We start from the raw sequence: 27,989 nt of genomic DNA, 5'->3' as shown, positions 1-27,989 counted from the left end.
ACTACCGACATTCCGTGCGAGGTAAAAACAACAGTATACATGTGTCAGCTGATTATCCTCCACTACCGACATTCCGTGTGAGGTAAAAACAACAGTATACATGTGTCAGCTGATTATCCTCCACTACCGACATTCCGTGCGAGGTAAAAACAACAGTATTCCTGTGACAGCTGATTATCCTCCACTACCGACATTCCGTGTGAGATAAAAACAACAGTATACATGTGTCGGCTGATTATCCTGCACTACCGACATTCCGTGTGAGGTAAAAACAACAGTATACATGTGTCAGCTGATTATCCTGCACTACCGACATTCCGTGCGAGGTAAAAACAACAGTATACATGTGTCGGCTGATTATCCTCCACCACCGACATTCCGTGCGAGTTAAAAACAACAGTATTCCTGTGTCAGCTGATTATCCTGCACCACCGACATTCCGTGCGAGGTAAAAACAACAGTATTCCTGTGACAGCTGATTATCCTGCACTACCGACATTCTGTGCGAGGTAAAAACAACAGTATACATGTGTCAGCTGATTATCCTGCACTACCGACATTCCGTGTGAGATAAAAACAACAGTATTCCTGTGACAGCTGATTATCCTGCACTACCGACATTCCGTGCGAGGTAAAAACAACAGTATTCCTGTGACAGCTGATTATCCTGCACTACCGACATTCCGTGCGAGGTAAAAACAACAGAAAGGCCTGTGTGTCAGCTGATTCTTTATTTTTTTGTATCAAAATTCTTGAATGACATGACATATACTACATACTTATATTACAGTTGTATCACACTTAGACATGAATAAAGATCATCACATATTTCCAAGTGAATGGACGTTTGATGTTGGTGACAATAACATAATAATAATGCCACTATTAATGACATACAATAATGTATTTAGTAAAGAAGATTAATGTGACTAAAATTTAATAAGATAATATTGACTTGTTTTCTGTTTGATTGTGTTTTATGTTTCTGAACATAATTACCATATTTCTCAGTCAGAACCTTTTGCTTTGAGTTGAGAGTTTTACCTTGCAGTCTTTTGAAAATTACTTCATATCACAACTGGAATGCCAGGTTGAAATTAACAGGGCAAAATGTTTAGAAACTGTCCAAAGATACCAGGAAAAGATTACCTAGAAACTGTCCAAAGATACCAGGAAAAGATTACCTATCACTTAATTTTCCGTAAACACTAGAGAGCAGTTTCTGGGAATGGAATGACATCAGCTATAGAATTGTTCACTGATGAGTACATTGGTATTAAAGAATAGTTTTGAAATGTTCAAATTTGCAACTGACTCTTCTCGTGAAATAAATGAGAAATATTCATTACGGACACTGAATTAAATGTATAATATTTCTTCACTTACAAGTGACAAGTAAAACGTGTCAAAATGTACACAAACACTACTGATAAACAACTTTGTGTACAGAAAACAGTAGGTTACCATGGCAACTACTGCGTTGGATCAGATGTTGACTTCTAAATATATATGTACACATACAGGTACTATTATACTGATGCCATATTGATACATAATTATAACACTTCGAGAGTGAAAATGCCCAGGTTCATGGCTAATATGCATTATAGTTTATCTTATATACCTCAACAACACATAGATAATGCACCAATATGATGGTGTATCAGATTTTCAGTTTGGTTACGACCAAATATACAATCCAGAAAGATTATATGGTAATGTTACTATTCGGGCAAATCAACAAGTGTACATGGATATTTAACGAAACAGTTAAATATGACTAGAAACAATTCTAACTTGACACAAAAACTATGCTGTACATAATGATGTATCAGTGATATTTACAGTACAAATATACTGTGTATCTCTATACTGTACGCTGTTTTCTCCCTACCGACACTCCCCCAGTCTCATTCTCCATCTTCACTCTAACTACATGGGTTCCCTCACCACTATCTACCCACTCCTTACCACTGTCTCAGATAACATCCATCAATGTGCCATGTTTCAGTCACAAACAACATCTTCATACACTTTATATACAAGTGCTGAAACATTTTGCAAGCACTATCAAGCACATCTAATTGTAAAATTAAAGATGTTTCTCCTTTATGACCATTTTGAAATTAACCAATGGTTTTCTTATTTCATTTGAGGAAATTAAATCATAACGTTTTTATTTATATATATTTCAGACTATTTTTCGGTGGGGAGTTTTGTGTTACTATGAATCATTAGACCATTGTTTTTAGTGTTCTTAGTATACCCTGACATTAATGGCACAACAGTATTACAATCGGGATATCAAATTATATCAATATAATTACATTCAAATTAAATTTACTCAAGATTATATATTGAAAGCTAAGCAGGTATATAGTGAACACATGTTTTTGTATTAAAACTGTTGTTTCTATTATGCTATGAACATAATACTAAAATAAGGATTTCTATAAAGAATCTTAACTTGAGCATTTATTATGATAATAAAACAATTAACAGCATATGATTAAAGTATCTTGATTATCTTGGGTTTGTTTATTACAAATATGTCCCATTGTGTCTTCAGCCTATTTTCACCTCCAATGATGATTTACTGACTGAAAAATGGTTATTGTAGTATATGTTTACATAAACAGGAATTGTTTATATGTGTATATCATGTATATATATAATTGTTTTTCTATGTTGACCATACTGTATCATGTCAATTTGATCATCTTTGCAGTAGTATGAGTAACTCTTTGTCTCAGTAACAGAAACATATACATTACCCCGTGATGTTCAGGAAATTATTAATAACAAAATCAATATATTTTACAGTTGATTTTTTTAAAGATTATATTTTTAGTGAAACTTAAAAATATTTTGACAGTTGTACTACAGTTTCAGTTGAATATTTCTCCAGTCACATTCAAACAAAGTTTAAAACAGGTGAACAGAAAAAAAGGAATGTTCATTACCTTACTAGACAATTCACTTGACTTCTCACTGTCTTAATCTTAGTGCATGTGTCAGTAATAGGTCAAGGTCAAAGTAACAAAAAAGGTCAAGGAAACATTCACAAGGTCAAAATAGCATATACAATAATATTAAAATACAATTACATTTGCTAAGGTACACATATGAAGTTAAACTTCTTTTGAAATCTGGAAAATTGTTACACCTATAATTAAAAATATGGTTAAGTAGAGTTGGTTTAAGTGTACAGAAAACATTTCCAGATGACTTGATGTAGTACAACTGTATGTTCATATAGACCAAGGTCATAGTACAAATACAGACTACGTTTTAGGTTCATTTGGTTATTTCTTACCAAAAAAAACATTGACTTATGCTTTGTTCATCAGATATATACCTGTACTTATTTGGTTCCTTCCATTTCATTCATTGGTTTCGCTAAAGGACAGAAATACTACACGAGTACATGTAATAATGATTTATACACTGTTTCACAACTCCAACATGTCTGTACCAGCTACTGTGTTAGAATGTAGATATGACTATTAGTAATAATGATAAATATCAAATGTAAAATAAATGTGTGAAGGATGGAACAAAAAACAAACGCCAAAAATATTCAGCAATAACAATTAGCACTATACGGTTCAAAAAGTGTTATCAATGACTTGATGATAAACCACACCCAGCTACACATTCTAACTACACCCAAGGAATGAGCTTTAATTATGAATAATTTGTAATATATTGGAAGATATATGTGATAACTACAAATATGACAATAGAGATCTCCCCTGATTCCACTCCTAACATGGGAGGCCTCTGGTCGGGCGATTTATTATCGGACATTAATATGTCGACTTAAGGCGTCCGTCAGTAGTATCTCATGTCAAACTCAAGTGTTGTTGGAGTACTGTGATTCTATTACAAGCAGAGTATATATAAAGGGATCTAGTAGCATAATACTCGGTTCGAAATATGATTCACGCATTCAATTTGTTAAAAACAAAATAATACCGGGTTATATTTGAAGATTTTCTGGTACAATATCAGGTATGTTTCAACGTTTGTGAAATAATACAGTCATGACAAAGTCTCATAAAAAAAAACACCGATCACACCTTATTTTTACACTCTAGGTACCTATTTAATTATTCACACTTAATCTTGTATGAAAACCCATTTCTCTCCACATTCATACCAAAGATCCAAATACATACATATCAAGTATACATCAGACAAGAAATACTCAAAGAGAAAATATTCATGATTCCATTCATACAAATCAATAACAGTTCAACTGGAAATTCACCGCAGAGTGAGGTAACAAGGTAGAAACGAGAATAACAGGCCACGTTAATCTTCACTGAAAACAGCAAATCAAAGATCTAGAAACACAAACATCTATGTGTCGCTTGGTACAAATACACCTATACACTGACATCACAGTTTTTATGGTCACAACAAACTTAATACAAATCACAACAATATTCTTGCTCCAAACTGTTCTGGTCCTTTATATAGATGACCAAAGTCACCACACAAAACTGTTTCCCAAATTACAGCAGACTTCAAATTTTACTTAGTAACAAATTATAACCTAAAATACGACCTGAAGCTACCTATTGCGTTTTTTTGATTACTGTGCACTTTAGAAATACTACATAACTTAAAACTAATTACTATGAATTAGAACTAGGCATCTGTGAATTGTATTCCTCACCACCATGAAAAGAATTCTTTTCAGAACAGGCGAGTATTTTTAGAACCTTTGAGTTAGGTTCCTTTCTTAACTATGAACAACATATTTACCTAGCTTTCTAATATTGGCAAGCAATCTTACATACCGGTACTTAAACTGGCCATTATAAAAACTTCAGGTTTGATCTTATAAGTATGGCAGCATAATGTGCAAAGTTACAAATCATCATTGAATGTCATCAAAGTTTGAATCCTCAAATGGTTTTTGTTACTTTCAATCAACATGCAGTTATATACATGTATCTCAAAGTTTATAAAAATGTTCACATTCTCGTCTATCACAAAAATGTACACAGCCTCATCAAGCCGGTCACCACTAATCTGATGACTCTAAATATCGGGTCACCTATTTTGAGATATAAATTAATACAATCTAGCAATTGAGAATGATGGTGACTGGATTATTGAGGCTTCACTCTATCATACAAGTATTTTAGAAAATTTATGACACATCAATTGCACATGGAACAAGAAGTCAGCTATAACTTGATGCATCATGTCTGTGTGACCTTTGCACTTTGACCTTTACCTGATTGTGGTTCTGGTATCACCCCAAGTGACACCTGTGGTTACATTTTTTATCTAGTTACCGTATGACCAGTAATAACACTTAACCTGATAGTATCTTTTTCTGTGACTTCAGTCAACTACACTACATAAATTGTTGATTTAAATATTTAAATTTAGAGATACACAAGTTGGTTAATTTTTTTTTTTTTTAAATATTTAGATTTAGAGATAAAAAGGTCAAATATATAGTCACTAGATAAAAATATGTATACAATGTCTTCAAAGGTACAAAGAGTATTTGAATTTTGTCCAAAATGAGGAGATGACTGGTATCGCTTTGTACTTTGAGACACGACACAACAGGGGTGGTCGACCAGCACTGAGTCTGTTACACTCCAGTAGGCAGCTATCACCAGAGATGGGTTTCACGGATCTCTCCAATAATGTGACTCGCTCTTTGTAAAGCCTGAAAAAAATAACGGATAAGTTTCATTGTACTCATTCATCATTCCTTTTTATGTTACAACCTTTTCTATGCCGTTTTCCTGGTATTTTGAGTCAACTTCTAATGGTTAAAACCATTGAATGTTTACTTCATTAGCAAGTGCCCAACAGTGGATCAAATTATCCGAAACAGATACAAGCAGAATGAGATAAATTTATCCAAACACACACAGTTTCCAGATTCTTTTTCTTGCATATGATTGTGTGCCAAAATTGAATGTAAGCTTTGGAATACTTTATTAATTTGACTGAATTACCTCCCTTGTGGGATATTCCCCAGAAAAAAAACATTTGGATTTGATATCACATTATGCTAAATGTCACATGTAAAGTTGCCAGGCATGGTGGATGAGACAGAAAAATCAAATACTGGGTAGTCTCAAATGTATCTGGAGAAGTTCTGAACATAAATACTGTGATAAAATGGCCTATCTGACACATAACACCAACTTATTTGGAATTATTTTTTTGTTCTAATAAAATACATTTTTTTCTTGAACATCACCAACCCCATTATAATGTCAAATTATTGATATAAAGGAACTCCACAAAGTGATTTTTCAGTATTAACATGGACCTACTGGGGTGAGGTTTCAGTATTAACATGGACCTACTGGGGCGAGTTTTTAGTATTAACCTTGACCTACTGGGGTGAGTTTTCAGTATTAACATGGACCTACTGGGGTGAGTTTTCAGTATAAACATGGACCTACTGGGGTGAGTTTTCAGTATTAACATGGACCTACTGGGGTGAGTTTTCAGTATTAACATGGACCTACTGGGATGATTTTTCAGTATTAACATGGACCTACTGGGATGATTTTTCAGTATTAACATGGACCTACTGGGATGAGTTTTCAGTATTAACATGGACCTAGTGGGGTGAGTTTTCAGTATTAACATGGACCTTCTGGGGCGAGTTTTTAGTATTAACCTTGACCTACTGGGGTGAGTTTTCAGTATTAACATGGACCTAGTGGGGTGAGTTTTCAGTATTAACCTTGACCTACTGGGATGAGTTTTCAGTATTAACATGGACCTACTGGGATGAGTTTTCAGTATTAACATGGACCTACTGGGGCGAGTTTTCAGTATTAACATGGACCTACTGGGATGAATTTTCAGTATTAACCTTGACCTACTGGGGTGAGTTTTCAGTATTAACATGGACCTACTGGGGTGATTTTTCAGTATTAACATGGACCTACTGGGGTGAGTTTTCAGTATTAACATGGACCTACTGGGATGATTTTTCAGTATTAACATGGACCTACTGGGGTGAGTTTTCAGTATTAACATGGACCTACTGGGGTGAGTTTTCAGTATTAACATGGACCTACTGGGGTGAGTTTTCAGTATTAATATGGACCTAATGGGGTGATATTTCAGTATTAACATGGACCTACTGGCATGAGTTTTCAGTATTAACATGGACCTACTGGGATGAATTTTCAGTATTAACCTTGACCTACTGGGATGATTTTTCAGTATTAACATGGACCTACTGGGATGAGTTTTCAGTATTAACATGGACCTACTGGGGTGAGTTTTCAGTATTAACATGGACCCACTGGGATGAGTTTTCAGTATTAACATGGACCTACTGGGATGAGTTTTCAGTATTAACCTTGACCCACTGGGATGATTTTTCAGTATTAACATGGACCCACTGGGATGAGTTTTCAGTATTAACATGGACCTACTGGGGTGAGTTTTCAGTATTAACCTTGACCCACTGGGATGATTTTTCAGTATTAACATGGACCTACTGGGGTGAGTTTTCAGTATTAACATTGACCTACTGGGATGAGTTTTCAGTATTAACATTGACCTACTGGGATGAGTTTTCAGTATTAACATTGACCTACTGGGATGAGTTTTCAGTATTAACATGGAGCTACTGGGATGAGTTTTCAGTATTAACATGGACCTACTGGGGTGAGTTTTCAGTATTAACATGGACCTACTGGGATGAGTTTTCAGTATTAACCTGGACCTACTGGGATGAGTTTTCAGTATTAACATGGACCTACTGGCATGAGTTTTCAGTATTAACCTGGACCTACTGGGATGAGTTTTCAGTATTAACATGGACCTAGTGGGGTGAGTTTTCAGTATTAACATGGACCTACTGGGATGAGAAGGGTATATTGAGGAGGTACCTTGAGCATGTCCTGGGCCTCCTTACGCCGTGCTGCGATATGATCTGACTCCTCGAGTAAGTACTCAAACTCCTCCTTCTTGTACAGCTGGCTGACTAGCTCACTCTGTAAGTTGTCTTTGACATGATTCACCAAAAAGTGCATGATGGCCTTCGGGATGGTGTCCTGGATGTTCTTACGTACGATAAGGAAGTATGACCGGATCAGACACTCTGGAATATCAGTACAATAACAAAACATTAACACCAACAGAGGACGCACCATACACTTCATACAGCTGTACAACTGACAGACACTCTGGAATATCAGTACAATAAAATAACATTAACAACCAACAGAGGACGCACCATACACTTTATACAGCTGTACAACTGACAGACACTCTGGAATATCAGTACAATAAAAACATTAACAACCAACAGAGGACGCACCATACACTTTATACAGCTGTACAACTGACAGACACTGGAATATCAGTACAATAAAAACATTAACAACCAACAGAGGACACACCATACACTTTATACAGCTGTACAACTGACAAACACTCTGGAATATCAGTACAATAAAAACATTAACAACCAACAGAGGACACACCATACACTTTATACAGCTGTACAACTGACAAACACTCTGGAATATCAGTACAATAAAAACATTAACAACCAACAGAGGACGCACCATACACTTTATACAGCTGTACAACTGACAGACACTCTGGAATATCAGTACAATAAAATAACATTAACAACCAACGGAGGACGCACCATACACTTTATACACCTGTACAACTGACAGACACTCTGGAATATCAGTACAATAAAAACATTAACAACCAACGGAGGACGCACCATACACTTTATACAGCTGTACAACTGACAAACACTCTGGAATATCAGTACAATAAAAACATTAACAACCAACAGAGGACGCACCATACACTTTATACAGCTGTACAACTGACAGACACTCTGGAATATCAGAACAATAAAAACATTAACAACCAACGGAGGACGCACCATACACTTTATACACCTGTACAACTGACAGACACTCTGGAATATCAGTACAATAAAAACATTAACAACCAACAGAGGACGCACCATACACTTTATACAGCTGTACAACTGACAGACACTCTGGAATATCAGTACAATAAAAACATTAACAACCAACGGAGGACGCACCATACACTTTATACAGCTGTACAACTGACAGACACTCTGGAATATCAGTACAATAAAAATATTAACAACCAACAGAGGACGCACCATACACTTTATACAGCTGTACAACTGACAGACAATGTTTTGTCTTGTAGCACCAGATATTAAACAACCTAACAATTTGTTAAGAATCAATCTGATTTTTTTTTTAAATCCTACATCTTTTTCTGTGTCAGCAGATCTTTTGTTTTATTTTTATCTGAACCATCTTGAACTCCAGAACATTCATTCTGCTTCTTAAATACATCTTATATACATCAATATTAAAAGTTTGTTAAATGTCTTTATATATTTATTTATATACATCAATATTAAAAGTTTGACATACCGATAACTTCACAGTCCCGTCTCTCTCGTGGTGAAAGTTTTCTTGCTATTTCCGTGGAGGGCTGTGAATAAATGAAAAAATAAATGAAACATTAAGAACTATTCATGGGAACAACATTGATACTGAACTAAAAGCATTGATTATTTACCATAAAATGGAATAAGTATCTTTTGATTTAAACATTTTACGAAAATGTGAAGTGAACACCTTCAACACTAGCCATAGCCTAACACACACTATGATGTCACCTGTACCATTTAAATGGTGGAATATGATTGAAATTTCCACCTGTTTGTTAGACTGAAATGAAGGGCGAATAATTGGTCAGTTCAGGTTTGTGAAGGCTACACGTTATTACATCATATTATGTATATGTATTAGTGAAAAATTTGGCTTAAATCCTCTATCTACTGTTAGATATAAATAGTATCAACATCTCGGGTAGAAGATGAATAAAAAAAATACTAACTAAAGTAAAATCAAGTGCAAAAGGCTCAATAATTAAAGACACACAGGTTATTTTAGAATAGTCATTTCAGAATTTTTCTTTTAAAACATGACGGAATTAAATCTGAAACAAATCAACTTCTAAATTAAATTTGAACAAGAAAACAATAATCTAGTATTAAGAAGAAAAGCGAAAATTTCTAACATTAAACAATACAATAGCAGTATAAAAATATAGATTGCACCAAATTTTTTTACTTCACAGTAAAAACTTCATAAAGGACAACACAAATACAGAAGGATAGGACTTGGATTTAAACTAATACAGTAACAAAATAGAATGTATCTCACAAAATGTTATATTTTTTTTTTGTTTCTTAAAAACTTTTTTTTATACATTTTAAAACCAGGTGTTATCATTTTGTGGACCATTGAGCACTGAATGTGAACTGCTCTCTGAGCAAAAAAAAAAAAAGAAAGAAAGATATATATATATATCAATTTTTGATTATTTGCAAACAAAATATACATGCAATGATTTATATAAGTACAACAAAATCAAAAAGACATAGTATTAATAATTTTTTAAGCAAAAATATATATGCAAGTGCAAGATATGTACAACATACTTTGCAAAATTCCAACTGCAAAAAAAAACAACATTTTTTTTTAGAAATTCAAAGCTGATACATCTTGTGATTTTTCATATAGATAAAAGACTTAATACTTGAATTAAAATTATTCAGACATATTTTGATGTTTAGGAATGTTAACAAAGTACGGAGTACATATTTTGTTTGTTTTTTACTCGTTTAATGCATACAGATTATAAGCACATCTTAAAAACAGAACTACATACTAACTACTATTGAGAAACAGATCTCTAAGATTCTCGCTCTCTGTCACATAACTTTCATTAGTTGCTACGCAGTGTAAGTGGACAATAGTTCTAAACATTTGACTCTTGCATGTGATTTCCACCTAGGACTAGGACTGCTTGACACACCTTCCACTAAATATACATTCAATGATCAAGTTTCAAAATATTCCGTCCTTCAAAATATGTCAAAAATATAATGTCCAGCAATTCAAATTAAAGTGAGTTTAATTTTCAGTTGAAAGAGTGGAGTACAGTATCAGTAAACAAGGGTAATTCCAATAAAATATGACCCAAACAGGAGGACCCCAGGTCAGTCAAACAAGAACCAATAGAAGACGTGACTTAAGTCAATAAGCTACATTATCTCCAAATCCCATCATGCAAACCCTCTTGTAGGTTATGAATTTTACCGAAATACTCCTAAGTTAATTTTGAATTAAAGCCACACAAATTAGCATTATTAGAAGTATCCCGCTCCCACATTATGGATTCTGACTAATCACCTGACTGGTCAGTTAATGTGTACTGGTCAGTCAGTACTGGTCAGTCAGTGTGTACTGGTCAGTCAATGTGTACTGGTCAGTCAGTGTGTACTGGTCAGTGTTCTTACCACATCAGACAGCAGATTGACACCCTTCTTATGAGCTGGTGATCCTGCCACACTACTAGGGGCGCTGGCTGTCCCTAGCTCCAGTTTATCCAGGTTTTTGGTCTTGATTAAATTTGAAAATTTCCAGGCATTATCTGGTGCTGCACTATTGAGTACCTACAAATGTTAATACCAAATTAATAAAATTAATCTTAAAATTTTCTTCTGATCTGCTATCAATCCGGTATCCTTAAACAATACAAGTGATCTTAGTTGTGTCATTGGGTAGACACTTTATTACAATTGCTTTGTATAGCATCTGACTGGCCTCTATGTTATATATATATAAGTGAGGTAGCCACCAGTTACTACTAACAAAACACCACAAAATGATTCCCCTTGTTCATATGGAAATGAACTCAAGAGAACAAAAAAAATCTAAAATGTTTTTGTCTCTGCCACTCTGCCATCATCAATACACTGTTGTAAGTTTTTAAAAATGATAAATGCCTGGTACTACAATTTTTGAAAGTACTATAATCTCTTGAAATATGATATTGTTGTATCATCATTATGGTATGGTCATTACTCTCCTTAATTTGCCTGGCCTCCACCAGTTATTTGAGGTGAACCCTGTTATAATTACCTTTTTCTCCTTACTATGGTCTCTACTCTCCACGTTTTGCCTGGCCTCCACCAGTTATTTGAGGTGAACCCTGTTATAATTACCTTTTTCTCCTTAGTATGGTCTCTACTCTCCACGTTTTGCCTGGCCTCCACCAGTTATTTGAGGTGAACCCTGTTATAATTACCTTTTTCTCCTTAGTATGGTCTCTACTCTCCACGTTTTGCCTGGCCTCCACCAGTTATTTGAGGTGAACACTGTTATAATTACCTTTTTCTCCTTACTATGGTCTCTACTCTCCACGTTTTGCCTGGCCTCCACCAGTTATTTGAGGTGAACACTGTTATAATTACCTTTTTCTCCTTACTATGGTCTCTACTCTCCACGTTTTGCCTGGCCTCCACCAGTTATTTGAGGTGAACACTGTTATAATTACCTTTTTCTCCTTAGTATGGTCTCTACTCTCCACGTTTTGCCTGGCCTCCACCAGTTATTTGAGGTGAACACTGTTATAATTACCTTTTTCTCCTTACTATGGTCTCTACTCTCCACGTTTTGCCTGGCCTCCACCAGTTATTTGAGGTGAACCCTGTTATAATTACCTTTTTCTCCTTAGTATGGTCTCTACTCTCCACGTTTTGCCTGGCCTCCACCAGTTATTTGAGGTGAACACTGTTATAATTACCTTTTTCTCCTTACTATGGTCTCTACTCTCCACGTTTTGCCTGGCCTCAACCAGTTATTTGGGGTGAACCCTGTTATAATTACCTTTTTCTCCTTACTATGGTCTCTACTCTCCTCGTTTTGCCTGGCCTCCACCAGTTCCCTGTGGATGTTCTTTGGAAGCTCTGTGTTTTCTGTCATACTTTTCTGTACAACGTGTACCTCATGGAAGTCCGGGTGTTTAGTGTTGATATAAGCTAGTTCTATTCCTACAATGTTCTCCACCTGTTAAAAAGATACAAACTAAGTATGAAATGATGGAATTCCTCAGAGTAATAGGTCATTGAAGCTGCAGTATTCCATACTTAAAGATCTTGAGTCAAATTACTCTTATTGTTAATCAAGGATTGGCCTTAGATCAGATTACCTGTTTGTGTCTGAAATCACCAACCAATTGTTTATTAAGAATTGCCAAGGCTGGTCTGAAACCAACATCAAATCACTAGGTGCATACAGATTTCATAAACAAACAACTCTGGTCAAACTGTTTGGACCACAGTAAATTAAAATGGCCCTATACTCACCATGCTGTTTGTGGGTGGGAGTCTGCGACGCAAGAGATGTGTGACAACATCAATAATCTTCTCATGGAGTTTAGGGAACCTCAACATCTCCTGCTGTAGGATGATAACAGACCGAAATTACATTTTTTCAAAGAAAAAAAATCTTTGACCGAGTGTCAAAATGGTGTTCAAAAGTAATAATTCATGTGAAAATGTTTTGCTACTTTATGTGTTCAATTTTCTTCAGCAAATTAAGTCACTGGAACACAAGTTTTCGACACATTTTGTCTATTCCTACAGATGTCATTGCAAAGTGCACCTGAAACTAAACACACATACAAATAATAACTTACCATCTTTATTTGAAGATAAAGTAAAAGACTTCATTCATGTTGTTAACTAACTGTTGTTCAGAACAGAAAGCTAGTAAATGACATTGTAAATCAATTATTAGGTCAAAGAAAACGATGTCTGATATGATTTGGGAAATCACCTGTGTCTATAAATAGAACACAAAAGAGTTCCATTTGAACATAAATGGTGGAACACCTTCTGTGGTCTAAGGACAGCTGGCATGGTTTACAAGTTTACAAGAATATTCAAGTGATGTTTAAGCTTAATATATGATAATGAATAGATATCTTCATCTGGAATATTTTTTATGACTGAATATTTTACCGTTTCCACGGCCTTGGGTATTCTGCTATAAGGTATAGTCTGTTTCATAAAACTTCAGAATAATGAATCTTAATAAGGGCGCCCCCACTGTCAATTACCCGTGCCCTGCGCCCTTATTAGGTCATATAGGGTATATAGATTTTTTTTCAATTTTTCAGTCTTTTAAACTACCAGTGTGATATTCAAACGTCCTCACTCAAACATCAAGGATGACAAGCATTGTTTTATTTACACCTGGGAGTGGACATTTATAAATTAAAAAATCATTAACATCATTCTTTTCCCTTCACACTCCATACCTGTGTACCACAGTGTTGAATTATACGCTGCATTTCCTCATGGACAAGTTCTACACAGCGAAGACTTGGCTCCTCTAAACGCCGAATTTGTCTCTTTACTAACAATTCAAATGATACTTCTGGCACGAAAAGGGCAGGTCTTGGACCCTGAGTAAAAAAAGCAAAAACATAACATGTTATCGTGTAGATAAATTTTACATAACTCGTGTCTGTGGCAATTTATCACAAGGTAAACACAAAACAATCATCCTTTAAATAAAGCAGCTTTCATGTCACAGCATTAAGCAATAATGTTTTTGTTCTAACCAGTTAAAATCTTGAAGGGCATCAACTGTCATGATGCTGAAGCATCAATTGTTATCAAGCACAAAACACTAACCATTCTTCTCGAACAATTAGTCAATCATTCCCCTTGTACATTTTCAAGAGTATCCAGTTAATCTATATTTGATTCATAATTTGCCATAATGTATCTATCATGAGTTAGAACCGTTCCAGAATTATCTGTATTGAAGGGTGGGAGGTACTTATATTAATTCTTCTTGTATTCTTTATTCTAAATTTGCTTTAATACTTGACCGTCTCTGAAAAAAGTCTCCCACCCCTTCCACAAGAATAATTTTGGAACATCCCTAAGAAATAAGTTGATAATCCCTTCATGTTCCTGAAATGGTTTAACATTCAGCTTGATGTATTATAGACATCCGACTCACCGTTGCATTCCTAATAGCTGTAAGTATGTCCATTGTTGTAAGACCCACTAATGGATCAACAGATTCTAAAGTACGACCGAACGTTTCATGAAATATATAACATATCCTAGCTCCACCACATCTGAAAGTAAAAAGATGCAAACATTTTCAATTTTGCATTTCTTCTGGTAGACCTTCAACAGAATATATTGCACAACTCAACTCTATTTAACAGGTTTAAACTTGTATATTTTCACTGTTAATGTTGAACTAATGTACCTGCCTAAAAAATGATCCCCAGGGTCAAGAACAACATTTCTATTCATTAAAAAATGACTAATCCATCAACCTATAAATATTACATAGTTAAAATCCACAAGCCTGACACCCAAGACTACCAGATTTTCAGCTTGGGCTAGTGGAAATTACAGCCATTCTAGCCCAGGGCTTGCCTATGATATTTCTGCAGGCTGAGAAAAATAATTTGCAAATATATATTTGCATATATGATATATACACAGTGAAATGAAACATTCCAACCACAAAAAGATCAAACAGAATTTTTGATAGCTTCTTGAAAGTCACCTAACTATTCAACAGTCAACTGGACACTATATTACACTTCAAAGTATTTTAAGTAAATAGAACCATACCTTAAAACATTAGATATAGCTTCATTTACTTACAGTTCTGAAGTTTCAATAAATTTAGAGGTTCCTTCTATTGTGCTACAGTAAGCAGAGGCAAATCTTGTGATAATCTGTAGTAGCAGCTGGCCCTGTGGAAAGACATACGTAATATCTCATAGTACCATGATAAAATGGTTCATATTTTCGTGTTTTTGCATAAAGTTTGAAGCAAAACGAAGTATTTTAAGCTGGAATTATGAAGTGAATCAAAAGTTTCTCTATTAATTTTCTTTTCAATATATCTAAAAAAAAATTTTTTATTTCATTTTATTTCTTCAGTGAAAAATAGGACTACCGTAAATATTCGCGTATAGTGCGCACATTTTTTTCAAAAATTGACAAGTGAAAAAGACCACTGCGCACTATACGCAAGTACAAGCCTTTTCCCAGTCAGAATGAATGTGATTTGACTGAGATTTGTGATCGTTTCCTTTCACATCAGGATTGATTTAATACTTATATATATGTATAACACATATAAAGCATTTAGAAAGTAATAGTTAACAAATAATCAAAGAAATGAATAGTTATTTTGATGTTTAATTCCTTGAAATTGTGTATTTATCAGCAATTACGTGGATTTATCTAAGTCGATCGTGAGCCACACGTTCCGTACACATACGATCTCACTTGAGCATGTTCCCGTATTCAGGTCCAAAACGATGTATAACATCTCAATTAACATCAAACAAAACTTGAAATGATATAGCAGTACTTCGTTATTTCATACTTCTAAATGAATCATCTTATAAATCCAGAGTGCTACCAGAATCTGATAACGTTCAACTTGTTTATTTACGGAAGCTGTAACAGCACGCATGCGCAATTAGGCAAGGGTAACACTAATAAATGTAGCTTCATCAATAATTTATCTCCACCCATACTAAATGTAGCTTCATCAATAATTTATCTCCACCCATACTAAATGTAGCTTCATCAATAATTTATCTCCACCCATACTAAATGTAACTTCATCAATAATTTATCTCCTGCCATACTTAATGTAGCTTCATCTATAATTTATCTCCATGCCACCCAACTAAATGTAACTTCATCAATAATTTATCTCCACCCATACTAAATGTAGTTTCATCTATGATTTATCTCCACCCATACTAAATGTAGTTTTATCAATAATTTATCTACTCCCATACTAAATGTAGCTTCATCAATAATTTATCTCCACCCATACTAAATGTAGCTTCTCCTATAATGTATTTCCTCCCATACTAAATGTAGTTTCATCAATAATTTATCTCCACCCATACTAAATGTAGCTTCATCAATAATTTATCTCCACCCATACTAAATGTAGTTTCATCAATAATTTATCTCCACCCATACTAAATGTAACTTCATCAATAATTTATCTCCACCCATACTACCTTGATCTCGTGCGGCAGTCACTGACCAACTAGGCCATATCAAATACGATCTGACTGTGAAAACTACCGGGGTACTCTTATTTATCGTTTGCACTGTAGATTTATCCATTACACATGTTAATTCATTGACATAAAAGTTGTGACCAGCACGACGATAGCAGACTTGTTTCCGTACTGTTTACAAAATGGCGGCCTGTGTAACATTACGTAGCAGTCAGCTTACTAGTTAATCTTGTTATAATTGAGCTTAATTAGCTTTGTATGTTCGTGGACAGATACCACAAGAGATCATACCTGTGTGAAAATCACAAGGTAATTGAGGGTAGGATTAATTATTTTGTTTGAACAACAGCGTAGATGGGACCGCTACAATTTGCAAGGTGACTAGGCCTGTCGCGGTATAATGTAAACAACCTGTCAATCCAATGTGTCAAATCTGACCGGTGATTCCAATTAAATGTGGTAAATAAGCTTTCATAAGTTACAAATTCCTATCATCTTATGCTTTAGAATTCATCTACCGCTCAGTTAAATATTGAAAATTTTTTTTTTTTTTTTTTTTTTGAAAATGAACCTCAAAAACGTACCTGCGCACTATACCCGAATATTTACGTTACTTTAAATTATGAGGCTGTTATATATGATTAGCAGATTAAACTATCATTAAACAATTCACAATTAATTAATTTACCTTATCTTCCACTGGATCTCCAAAGGAGATGAGAAGGGACTGGAACTGTGCCATAAGGATATTCACTCGGGTCTTTAGCTCTGGTAAGCAGTCTCGTATGTGGTGCATAAGTAACTGAAAAGGAACGAAAACATATACCACTTCAAATGATGCTACGGTGTCATTGTGATCAGAATCTATAGAACTTAAGATATATAGGACATCAAGTGAAAAACTGTTGAAGCTGTAGAGAGATCAATATTTGCATGAAATCTTACAAGCTCAATAGCTTTTATCCTGTACACCTTGTATTAGGCCTAGGGGGCCAATGCACAAACTCAAAGAGGGCTTACTTATACGACGATGAAAAACCATATCTTAATACTTTTATCTGAAAAGCAATGTACAGTTTTATTAACACAAGCCATGTGCTAATTGCTGGATAAATTTGACAATGACATAATAAGATATTTATCATAATTTATTATTACCTAGCTGTGACGTGAATAGTGACACTTTGATTACTTTTATTTCATTTAATGAAACAACCACAGTATCCTTCCAGTATTACTTACTCTATTCAATGTTTTAGCTAGGTAATGTGTTCCATTTCTACTGGCTATAGATGGGTACTTCTTCTGTAAAAATGCCCCCTCGTCTTTCACAGCAGTCGTTAAATCCTGCAAACAAAAATATAAAATGTAGGAAACCGAAAAGGTTCCCAACCTACATAGGGTCGCCCATCAAAATGAAGGCATTCTTACCAGGTATTTAACTAACAGCTTACAGACAGCATCTAACACTAGAAGGGACACAACTCATAAAATGTATCATGTACAGTAGTCGTTAATTAATAGTTTAAGCCATATCAATGTACATTTCGTAATACATGATCTCGAGCTAAAGCAAATGGTAAACTACAGTGCACTCTGTCTAAACCGGACACCTTTGGGACCACAAAATAAAGCCGGTTAACGTTTGTAGAGAGTTCCGGATTGTAGAGATTCTACTTGATATCGTCGTTGAATGCAATAAAAAAAAAAAAATAATAATAATAATAAAAAAAGATATATTTCAAAGATGTCATTGTGCATTATTAATGCATATACAAACTTTGAATTGAATAACATAATTTAATTCAACACTGTCAATATGACACTATGTGTACGTTACAACGGTTGAAAACAATCACTGATTGTTGTTTGTTTTAAGTGGCCTTCCATCGAGTCCGAACAATCAACCGATCTGACACTTTCTACAAGTGCAGATTCCCAATCTGAGGAATTAGCCTCAATTTCTAATTGGTCCTTAATGTTGGCGGCTGTCGTGAGATCCATGTTTGTTGATAATAGAAATAGAGAAATACAAAAGGTATGTTGTCACCATCATCTCCGACTTCCTCATCCAGGTACGTTCGTGTAGTGAGGTCAGCCAGCCCGCATGAAACATTTCTTAATTACAATACATTTACAAACACGTGAAATTATGGCTATAAATTGACAAAAATGCATTCTTTATTATTGTACGTAACAACTGTTTAGGTGATTACCAGCTGTAGCCACCTGTGGACAATGACGTTTAATGGTCAATTAATAATATATCTGTGCGGCAATTACAACTGTATAAACACTCGTCAAGAGCCCCTGAAGCTACCGCTACCAGGGAAACATCAATGGGACCGACGCCGGTTTATACAGAGTAGATTTACTAGTATACAGAAGGAATGGGGCTGGAATATATGGCCGGATTACAGAATAGACAGAGTCCGGATTATGCAGAGTTTATTTACTATAATTAAGAAGGGAATTTTCGGGACCAAATTATTTGGCCGGTTTTGGCAAATATCCGGATTGGACAGAGTCCGGTTTGGACAGAGTGCACTGTACTTGTAGAATTTATCTCCTGCCATAATAAATGTAGCTTCATCTATAATTTATCTCCACCCAAACTAAATGTAGCTTCATCTATAATTTATCTCCACCCAAACTAAATGTAGCTTCATCTATAATTTATCTCCACCCAAACTAAATGTAGCTTCATCTATAATTTATCTCCACTCACACTAAATGTAGCTTCATCAATTTTCCCCCCGCCCATATACTAAGTGTAGCTTCATCTATATTTTCATTCTATAAGACTTTTATTGCATACATACTATATATTATAATAGGTGTCGGACAACAGGTGAAGTCTATGGGAATTCTATCCTTCAAGTGATTTATTCATTGCACATTAACCAATTAAACCCAGCAACCCAAATGATTTATTAGGGATAATTGATTTATACTCATGTTTTCCTGAAATCTCATTGAAATTCTCAGAATGTGCTGTATTTCATAGGAAAAGCTCATCCAATTTTCAAGACCCTGAACTCTCGTATAACATTTATCATCTAGATTTGTTACAGATTTGTTACAGATTTGTTACAGATTAGATTTAGAGTGAGAAAATGTTTGAAAAGCAGACCATGTTACCTTGGAAGAGTTTATATCTGCCTGACTACGGTTGACAACACCTATAATGCCGAGCTTGACAGGAATAACTCGTCCACATAAAACATCCATAGCATCTGTCCCGTGGTCCATCAGATCAAGCTTGGTCACCACAGCCAAAGTACGACGACCTGGAAAATAAAAATATTTGATATTATTGCAAAATTTGCGTGAAAGATAGTATCAAACTACCCCAAAATGGCAAAGTCTATCAGGTGATTATTCCCATTATCTATCAATCTGCATGTACTTGTGTATGTGAAAGGATTAAAGAATTTGATGCTTTCTCATCCATAGTGGCACTTGTACACATCTCGGGAAATTGTAGCTGAAAGAATGTATAAAGTATGCCACAGATAACAGTGAAATATGACCTGAACTGATAAAAAATGATAAACCTGAAGAAAAGCTCTACTATACAGTTGTTTTTCCACTTAGAGCAGTATTTGAACTATAGCCCCATCTGGTGGTACATGTATCAGACAGTAAAACTATATAACAATACCTCTACATACATAGAAATTTATCAAACTAATAAAATTAAACTTATATTTTCACTGCAGCGACGAGCAGTGAAAATATAAGGCTTTGCAGTGAAAATATAAGGTTTTGCAGTGAAAATATAAGTTTTCCGTTTTTGACCAATCAGAGCGGACCTTAGTATTCACCTCGTTGAAACTTGCCAATTTTTCCAATTGAAGCGGAGATAGATAAATTGGTTATTTTGCTGTATATCTAAAATTTTCAGACTAGTTTTTGACAAAATATTCACTTGACGTTAGCTATTCATGCACAGATTCTCCTATAACAGCAGAAAACGCTTAAATTGCGTTGATCAGGCCTTTCAAAATGGCACCGTCAAGTTGACATGGAGTAACATCACAAAGAGATGACGTCATTACTGATTCCTGCACTTTTTGACACTATCAATTTTCGATGTTTTTAATTTTGTTTTTAAGTTTAAGCTTCACACTCGTGAAAATATAAATATTCGGTCATACTCGTGAAATATATGTTATATTAAACGGGAAACCATTCAATATCCTCTATATAACAATACCCCTACATACCATCGACATCAACATCCTTGGCCAGTTTCAGTGCCTCTGATGTGGCCATGTCTGTGTTGGCTGCTGTTACAGCTAGAATGATTGAGTTGGGATTACTAATGTATTTTAAACAGAGGTCGTATATCTGTCCTTCGATGTCCTGAGGCTGGTCTCCTACGGGGACTTTGGTCATCCCTGGCAAGTCAACCAGGGTCAGGTTTACAATCTTTGGTGAATATATCTTCAAGTTGATGGGATCTGGACATATTCCCTGAAAGGAAATTGACAAAAATGTTTGATTAAATTGGGCACAGTAAGATCTTCATGTATTAACCATACCCCTTCATAAAGATGCTTTACAATTTCACTAGATAGCAAGTAAGTAGAAAGGCCCTGTTCATTTTTAGCAGAAGCATGGCATAAGATATTTTGTGGCATGTCCATACATGCCATATTTTTGGGAGACCAATAAGGGAGATTGATGATTATTTTAAGGGAATTTTGCCTAAAATAAGGGAGATTTGTGCGCGACATAAATATCGACATTTTTACTCAATTTTTTAGCAATTAACTAATTTTGAAAGTGATAAAGAATATTTGTATTTATTTTAGATATTAATCATATTGTATATGCAAACAACAAAAAGTTGTATAAGGTAAAAAATGCAATAAGTATACATTCAGATTCTGATGATATGAATTTTTTTTCCGATTTTTTTTTATGCAACACAAAAAGTTTCACAACTTTATGCATATTGCATAACAGCATTTGAAAAGGGTATATTATAATTACATGTAGCTAAAGATTAAGACAAGGAAGTTATTCATTTATCAGTTTGGATTTTCTTAAAATTAGAAAGCTTGATCCACTCCGAGGGAACACATCAGTTGTAAAAATCACCATGAAATATCCTGTGGGATACCTTATGTTGGACCATTTAGATATAAAAATATTCCAAGTGTGCAAGTGTATACATGAAATTATGAGAACGGAAGATGTTAATGTTAGGAGACTGCAGTAAAACTTATCACGATCATTCTAGATTTTGTATATTGTCTCTGTCATGGACTCCGACTGTACTGTCATTGTAAACACCATGATTGACCACTTTGTAACGACCAACAGATGTGCTAATTTTGATAGTTTTCTAAAAGAAATTATCGGATTTTATCTTGCTATCACTGATCAACGATACACATGGTAAATGAAAAACACGTGTGATTTTGCGTCTGACCAGACTCTGTATCAATTACCATCATCAAAGTATGGTCCTAAAAGAAAACAAACCATAATTCAAGTCTGTTAGCTAAGAGGGTTAAAATTGTTTGTAAGCGACTTGCCTTTATTTTATGGTGATAGATATTCTAGTGCAAACATTACACTAGCCAGAGCTTCGTGTGAAAGCCGTGTCCAACAGGCGCCATTTTGATTGAGTGATCACGTGAACAGATGGATCACGTGATCGCTAAATTTAGCCAAATCTCGCGAGAAAAACACTGAATTGTAAACAAAAATGGCGTCGGCAAAAATACCGGAGGGAATTACAAAATACGTGAATTTTGGCTCTCCTGCCGGGAGGAAATAAATGACTTGAAAATAAGGGATATTTTGTCTCACGCCGGGAGGTATGGCATGTATGCATGTCATTCCATAACTTATACATCTTACAAAAGTTTGTTATAAATCTGAGTATTCAATTATCTTAATAATAAGGAATTATCCTTACAAATGTACAGAACTATCAGAAACACTCTAACAAGGGAAATAACTACATAAAATATCTCCTTTCTGTAATAATACTAATAGGAAAACTTTGCTTACCCATTAGGCTAAATAAAATTAATTACTTGGTTCTAAAGTCATTTTTTCATTTTTTTCAAAAATGAGATGAGGGAGCAGCTTCTTTTTTCCATCATTATTGGTGAAATAAAAATGAAGTCATGTTTATTTTTTTATTTTTTTTCAACCCATCATTATCCATTTTCTTGAAAACTGCTTCAAAATGTGCAAAACAAGAGGCCCATGGGGCCTGTATCGCTCACCTGGTTGGATTTGACCAAATGTCAAAATAATGTTCATGTTCAATTCCTTTTGTTTGTTAACCTCAAACAATGCTATTTATGGTTATAGCGTGGGGATCCCAACTGCTTTAAAGAAATAATGAAGTCCAGACTCTCTGAGTTTACAACATGCATTTATAACTTTATGACTAGTAGTGATTTAAAGGAATTACCTCTATTTCCCATATGGGGCCCCACCCCATTTTGCCCCTCGGGGGTCAGAGTCACCATTTATGCAAAATCTGTTCCCCTTCCCCCAAGAATGTTTCTTACCAAATTGGGTTCAAATCCATTCATAACTTTATGACTAGTAGCGATTTTAAGGAATTACCTCTATTTCCTCATTAGGCCCCGCCCCTTTGGCCCCTTGGGGGTCAGAGTCACCATTTATGCAAAATCTGTTCCCCTTCCCCAAAGAATGTTTCTTACTAAATTGGGTTCAAATCCATTCATAAATTTATGACTAGTAGCGATTCAAAGGAATTACCTCTATTTCCCATATGGGGCCCTGCCCTTTTGGCCCCTCGGGGGTCAGAGTCACCATTTATGCAAAATCTGTTCCCCTTCCCCGAAGGATGTTTCTTATTAAATTGGGTTCAAATCCATTCATAACTTTATGACTAGTAGCGATTTAAAGGAATTACCTCAATTTCCCATATGGGGCCCCGCCTCTTTGGCCCCTCGGGGGTCAGAGTCACCATTTATGCAAAATATGTTCACCTTCCCTGAAGGATGTTTCTGACCAAATCGGATTCAAATCCATTCATAACTTTATGACTAGTAGCGATTTGAAGGAATTACCTCTATTTCCCCATTAGACCCCGCCCCTTTGGCCCCTTGGGGGTCAGAGTCACCATTTATGCAAAATCTATTCCCCATTACCAAAGGATGTTTCTGACCAAATTGGGTTCAAATCCATTCATAACTTTATGACTAGTAGCGATTTAAATGAATTGCCTCAATTTCCCCTATTGGGCCCCGCCCCTCAGGCCCCTTGGGGGTCAGAGTCACCATTTATGCAAAATATGTTCACCTTCCCTGAAGGATGTTTCTGACCAAATTGGGTTCAAATCCATTCATAACTTTATGACTAGTAGCGATTTGAAGGAATTACCTCTATTTCCCCATTAGGCCCCGCCCCTTTGGCCCCTTGGGGGTCAGAGTCACCATTTATGCAAAATCTGTTTCCCTTCCCCAAAGGATGTTTCTGACCAAATCGGGTTCAAATCCATTCATAACTTTATGACTAGTAGCGATTTAAAGGAATTGCCTCAATTTCCCCTATTGGGCCCCGCCCCTCAGGCCCCTTGGGGGTCAGAGTCACCATTTATGCAAAATCTGATCCCCTTCTGCCAAGGATGTTTCTGACCAAATTTGGTCAAAATCCAATAAGAATTTTTTGACTAGTAGCGATTTGAAGCAAATGTTGACGGACGGACGACGGACGACGGACGCCGCACCATGGCATAAGCTCACCGGACCTTCGGTCCAGGTGAGCTAACAATGATTTATTATGATACTTACCTTGTTTATTCCTGACATCCGATCAGTTTCATTTTCTATTTCTCGTCGGATCTCAGTAAAGTCTGTATATATTTTGTCTTTAGTGTGCAAAAATTTCCCCCATTCTTCTGCCCTGATACTTCCTGAAATTATGATGTAATATCATTCATGGTCAATAATCATTCTACAAAATGTAAACTGTGTGCTCACTATTTTACCAAAATACATTTTTGCCAACAAAATGAGACCAGACAGTTCTTGGGTGCAAATGGAAGGGACGTAATACAGGTGATCAAAAGTGGGCTGTGAACTACAGGTATGAATTACAGCAACTCAGAACAAGAGTTGCTATTCCAGACTTAAATAATGATTAAATCATGTGGTGGAAAATATATCAATTAATAAAGAACTGACATGCTGGCTACCAATAAACTAAATTTACTCCCATTATCACCTCTCTGATCGGAAAAACTTCAAATTTATTGAAATTAAACCAAAACTAGACAAATCAAAGAAGCAATAACAATCTGGGAAACAGCAGGAACAAAGACAGACCAGTGTGTTTTTAATTTCCTGTAGCACTGTCATCAGTCACTTAGTCCAAAACTATTATGTGTCAAAAACTTATCGCTTGTGTCATGTAATCATAAAATAGTTTTTGGTGTTCTATCATTTGGAATGGAGCCTTTTGTCTCAATTTGGAAAGAAAATTTGTGAATACAGGAGGTATTTTCAGGAATATGGGGTCCAGTATCAGCCCCAAAAAAGTCCCAAGACAAAAACCCTTGTAGACAATAAAGGTTATATAGAAGTACCATAATGCTGCTCATTTATCTGCTTACCTCCTCCCTCTACCTTTCTGGCCTCTGTATCATTTTTGGCGACATGGACAAGCTGCAGCACCAGAGGGCGTCTTGTTACAATGCCTGTCCCTCTAGGAAGAAAGTCACGACCAACCAGACTCTCTACCACAGAACTTTTACCTGAACTCTGGAAACAAAATCAAATATTCTATTATCATATGAAATAGACATATATGGACCCTTTTCTTCAAACTTACACTCTTCATTTTAAGCTGGAACTCAATCTGTTTTTTAACACTGATATATGATAAATGAAATATAGAGAAAACTTTGGTTATCATAATTATCATGTTTATAAAGATAAATTTAAAAGGCATATCAATAAAATAGAGTTTTCAACAGTTTACCATTTACTTGGTCGGAAGACTTGGGTGTACATGAAGTTGATCAATATGGAAGATACATATAAAAATAACCATATAATATTAAAAATGATAAAATGTTAATACCTTTAATTGATGTATCACCTTATTAGTTTTCTTTTTAAATTCCATCCCTTTGTGTAGTAATTTTCTACACAAAATGAATATATGGATCTCAATATAAAAGAAGTTGTGCACTTATGCATACATCGTTTTTTATTTTATTTATTTTCTAACTGATATATATTTACAAGATATATCAGCATGATTCACCTGTAAAGGTAACAGGAACTTTGGATTTACCTGTACAGGTAACAGGTAACCTAACTGTTAAAACAACAGGATGACACCATATTTTACATACCCCATGATGAGGAGCCCCATATGCATGTTTACCTGAACCTGATCAATTGATAGCAATTCATACAATACTTTGCTGATAAAACAGTGTATGACTTCAGTTATAATGAGTATACCGGTATTTTTTATGAATCTTATGTATTTTTTATATTATATTTCTTATATTTTTATAAGGACAGGCCCTGAACTTAGAGATACTTTAAAAAGGAGTCAGATGAAAAAATGGTAAAATGTATACAGAAGATTCAAGTTTTCAAGCTACTTCTAATATGCTCAATCATTTAAAAAAAATCAAATATGCTGTTTATGTTGGTATTGGATGGGGAAACACTAAGAAAAAAAACAAGAAACAAACAAATGTTAATGAATGAAGTTTGAGTGACTTAATTGATCACACAAGCAATTATCAACATGGTCCTCAAAATTATCTTAAAATCAAATTCACTTCAAATTGAGAAATAATACCTCACATTGTTAGATGTACAAATGCTTTGTAACATTCAGTGTGTATAACCTGGTGTGTGCATTCTATAATAAGTTTGACTTTATTTCATACAAATTCTGCATGTTGTTTGAGACAACATTGCACAATGCATGTTTATCAATAGTGTATTATAAAATAAAATTTATGAATCATCCAAACAAGTGGGCCTCCATAAATAAATCTGCAGACAGAATATCAACATGAAATTAGTTAATTACCAAGTTATTTTTTTCATTATTTATTTAGAATGAATCTTTTCAACAGACACCAGACTTTAAAAAACAATCCTTAACAGACGTCTTCCTGAACAAGAAGAGATCATTGGTTGACTGACTTATATACCCTGCTTAACTATATGTAATTTGTAAATTTGCCTATATTTTATTATAATCTTTACCAACTATATATAAGGGGCATGCCAGCATATATATTGTTAGGCTAACCAATTAACAGGTTACTAGCATTAGTCAAAAGACTTTTCGGGTAACCGATATAAACTGTCCGGTGTGAAATCAATAAAATAAAACATATGATATCACAGAAACAAATATATTGGATTACAGCAAGCAACTACCAACATTACTGTCAGTAATTATAAGTGATCAATAAACTAATACATCATATATTACAATACATAATTCAAATCTTAAACTTACAGCCAAAGGCATTTATAAATAGAACATTTTCTTAGAAATGGAAGCCTAGGTGATAACTGATTATTTTCAGGTGCCCTTTCCTAGAATAACCCGTGATGCAATGCCTATCAAAGCTTCAAGCTTTCCAATGGGGTCCATATCATGGTTTAAGTAATCTTTAAAAAATATCTATGTAGTACAGATATTTTATAATGCACCGAATAAAATTCATTTCTTATCCTCCCTGTATTATCTACGCACGTCACTTAATTCAATAACAGTAACTCAGAGATATCTAGATCTAGTTTTATTTCTATGACATTGAAATAAAAGTGAAATCAAAACATTGCTGTAATTTTTCTATTGAACTATTTACCTGGTTGCCAATTACAACGATCTGTGGCAGCAATATTGTCTCTGACCCGACTGTATTGAAGACATCTTGCAATTTATTGATAACTGGAATTAGTCCTTCCATTTCGTCTTCGTTTTCCCTCAAAGCATCAGGATTTTGTGAAAATGGCTGTGAATAGGCCGGTTTCAACTAC

The 27,989-nt window shown here is 34.9% G+C and overlaps 1 protein-coding gene across 2 annotated transcripts; it reads right to left on the bottom strand.

The window, feature by feature from the left end:
• Positions 1-716: 716 nt before the first annotated feature.
• LOC117330557 (dynamin-1-like protein) lies at positions 717-27,980 on the bottom strand. 2 transcript variants are annotated; one of them, XR_004533360.1, is made up of 17 exons: positions 27,818-27,980; positions 25,580-25,727; positions 24,759-24,880; positions 21,195-21,444; positions 20,107-20,255; positions 18,208-18,312; positions 17,654-17,767; positions 15,575-15,666; positions 14,910-15,030; positions 14,197-14,343; positions 13,241-13,333; positions 12,762-12,941; positions 11,390-11,545; positions 9,453-9,513; positions 7,899-8,110; positions 1,185-5,698; positions 717-1,149 (listed from the first exon to the last, which is right to left on the bottom strand). XR_004533360.1 is itself a non-coding variant. In XM_033888953.1 (16 exons), exons 1-16 carry the CDS (start codon positions 27,917-27,919, stop codon positions 5,642-5,644), a joined length of 2,109 nt encoding a protein of 702 aa, XP_033744844.1. In that variant the 5' UTR covers positions 27,920-27,980; the 3' UTR covers positions 1,153-5,641. The 2 variants fall into 2 exon arrangements, 1 of the variants encoding a protein (XP_033744844.1); XM_033888953.1 differs by lacking the exon at positions 717-1,149 and having other exon boundaries at positions 1,153-5,698.
• Positions 27,981-27,989: the final 9 nt, after the last annotated feature.

Source organism: Pecten maximus, chromosome 7, assembly GCF_902652985.1.
Source record: "Pecten maximus chromosome 7, xPecMax1.1, whole genome shotgun sequence".
In the NCBI taxonomy this organism is placed as follows: domain Eukaryota; kingdom Metazoa; phylum Mollusca; class Bivalvia; order Pectinida; family Pectinidae; genus Pecten; species Pecten maximus.
The sequence above is the reverse complement of the archived record's forward strand: the minus strand, read 5'-3'. Positions and strand labels throughout refer to the sequence as shown.

Bases quoted from the DNA above. Each gene is read 5' to 3' on its own strand.
- LOC117330557 (XM_033888953.1), bottom strand. From the start codon at position 27,919: ATGGAAGGACTAATTCCAGTTATCAATAAATTGCAAGATGTCTTCAAT. The intron at 21,445-24,758 runs GTAAGTATCATA...ATTTCCTTTCAG, and splicing joins GGATGTCAGGAATAAACAAG to GGAATATGTCCAGATCCCAT. The intron at 20,256-21,194 runs GTATGTAGGGGT...TTTATTTTCCAG, and splicing joins CAAGGATGTTGATGTCGATG to GTCGTCGTACTTTGGCTGTG.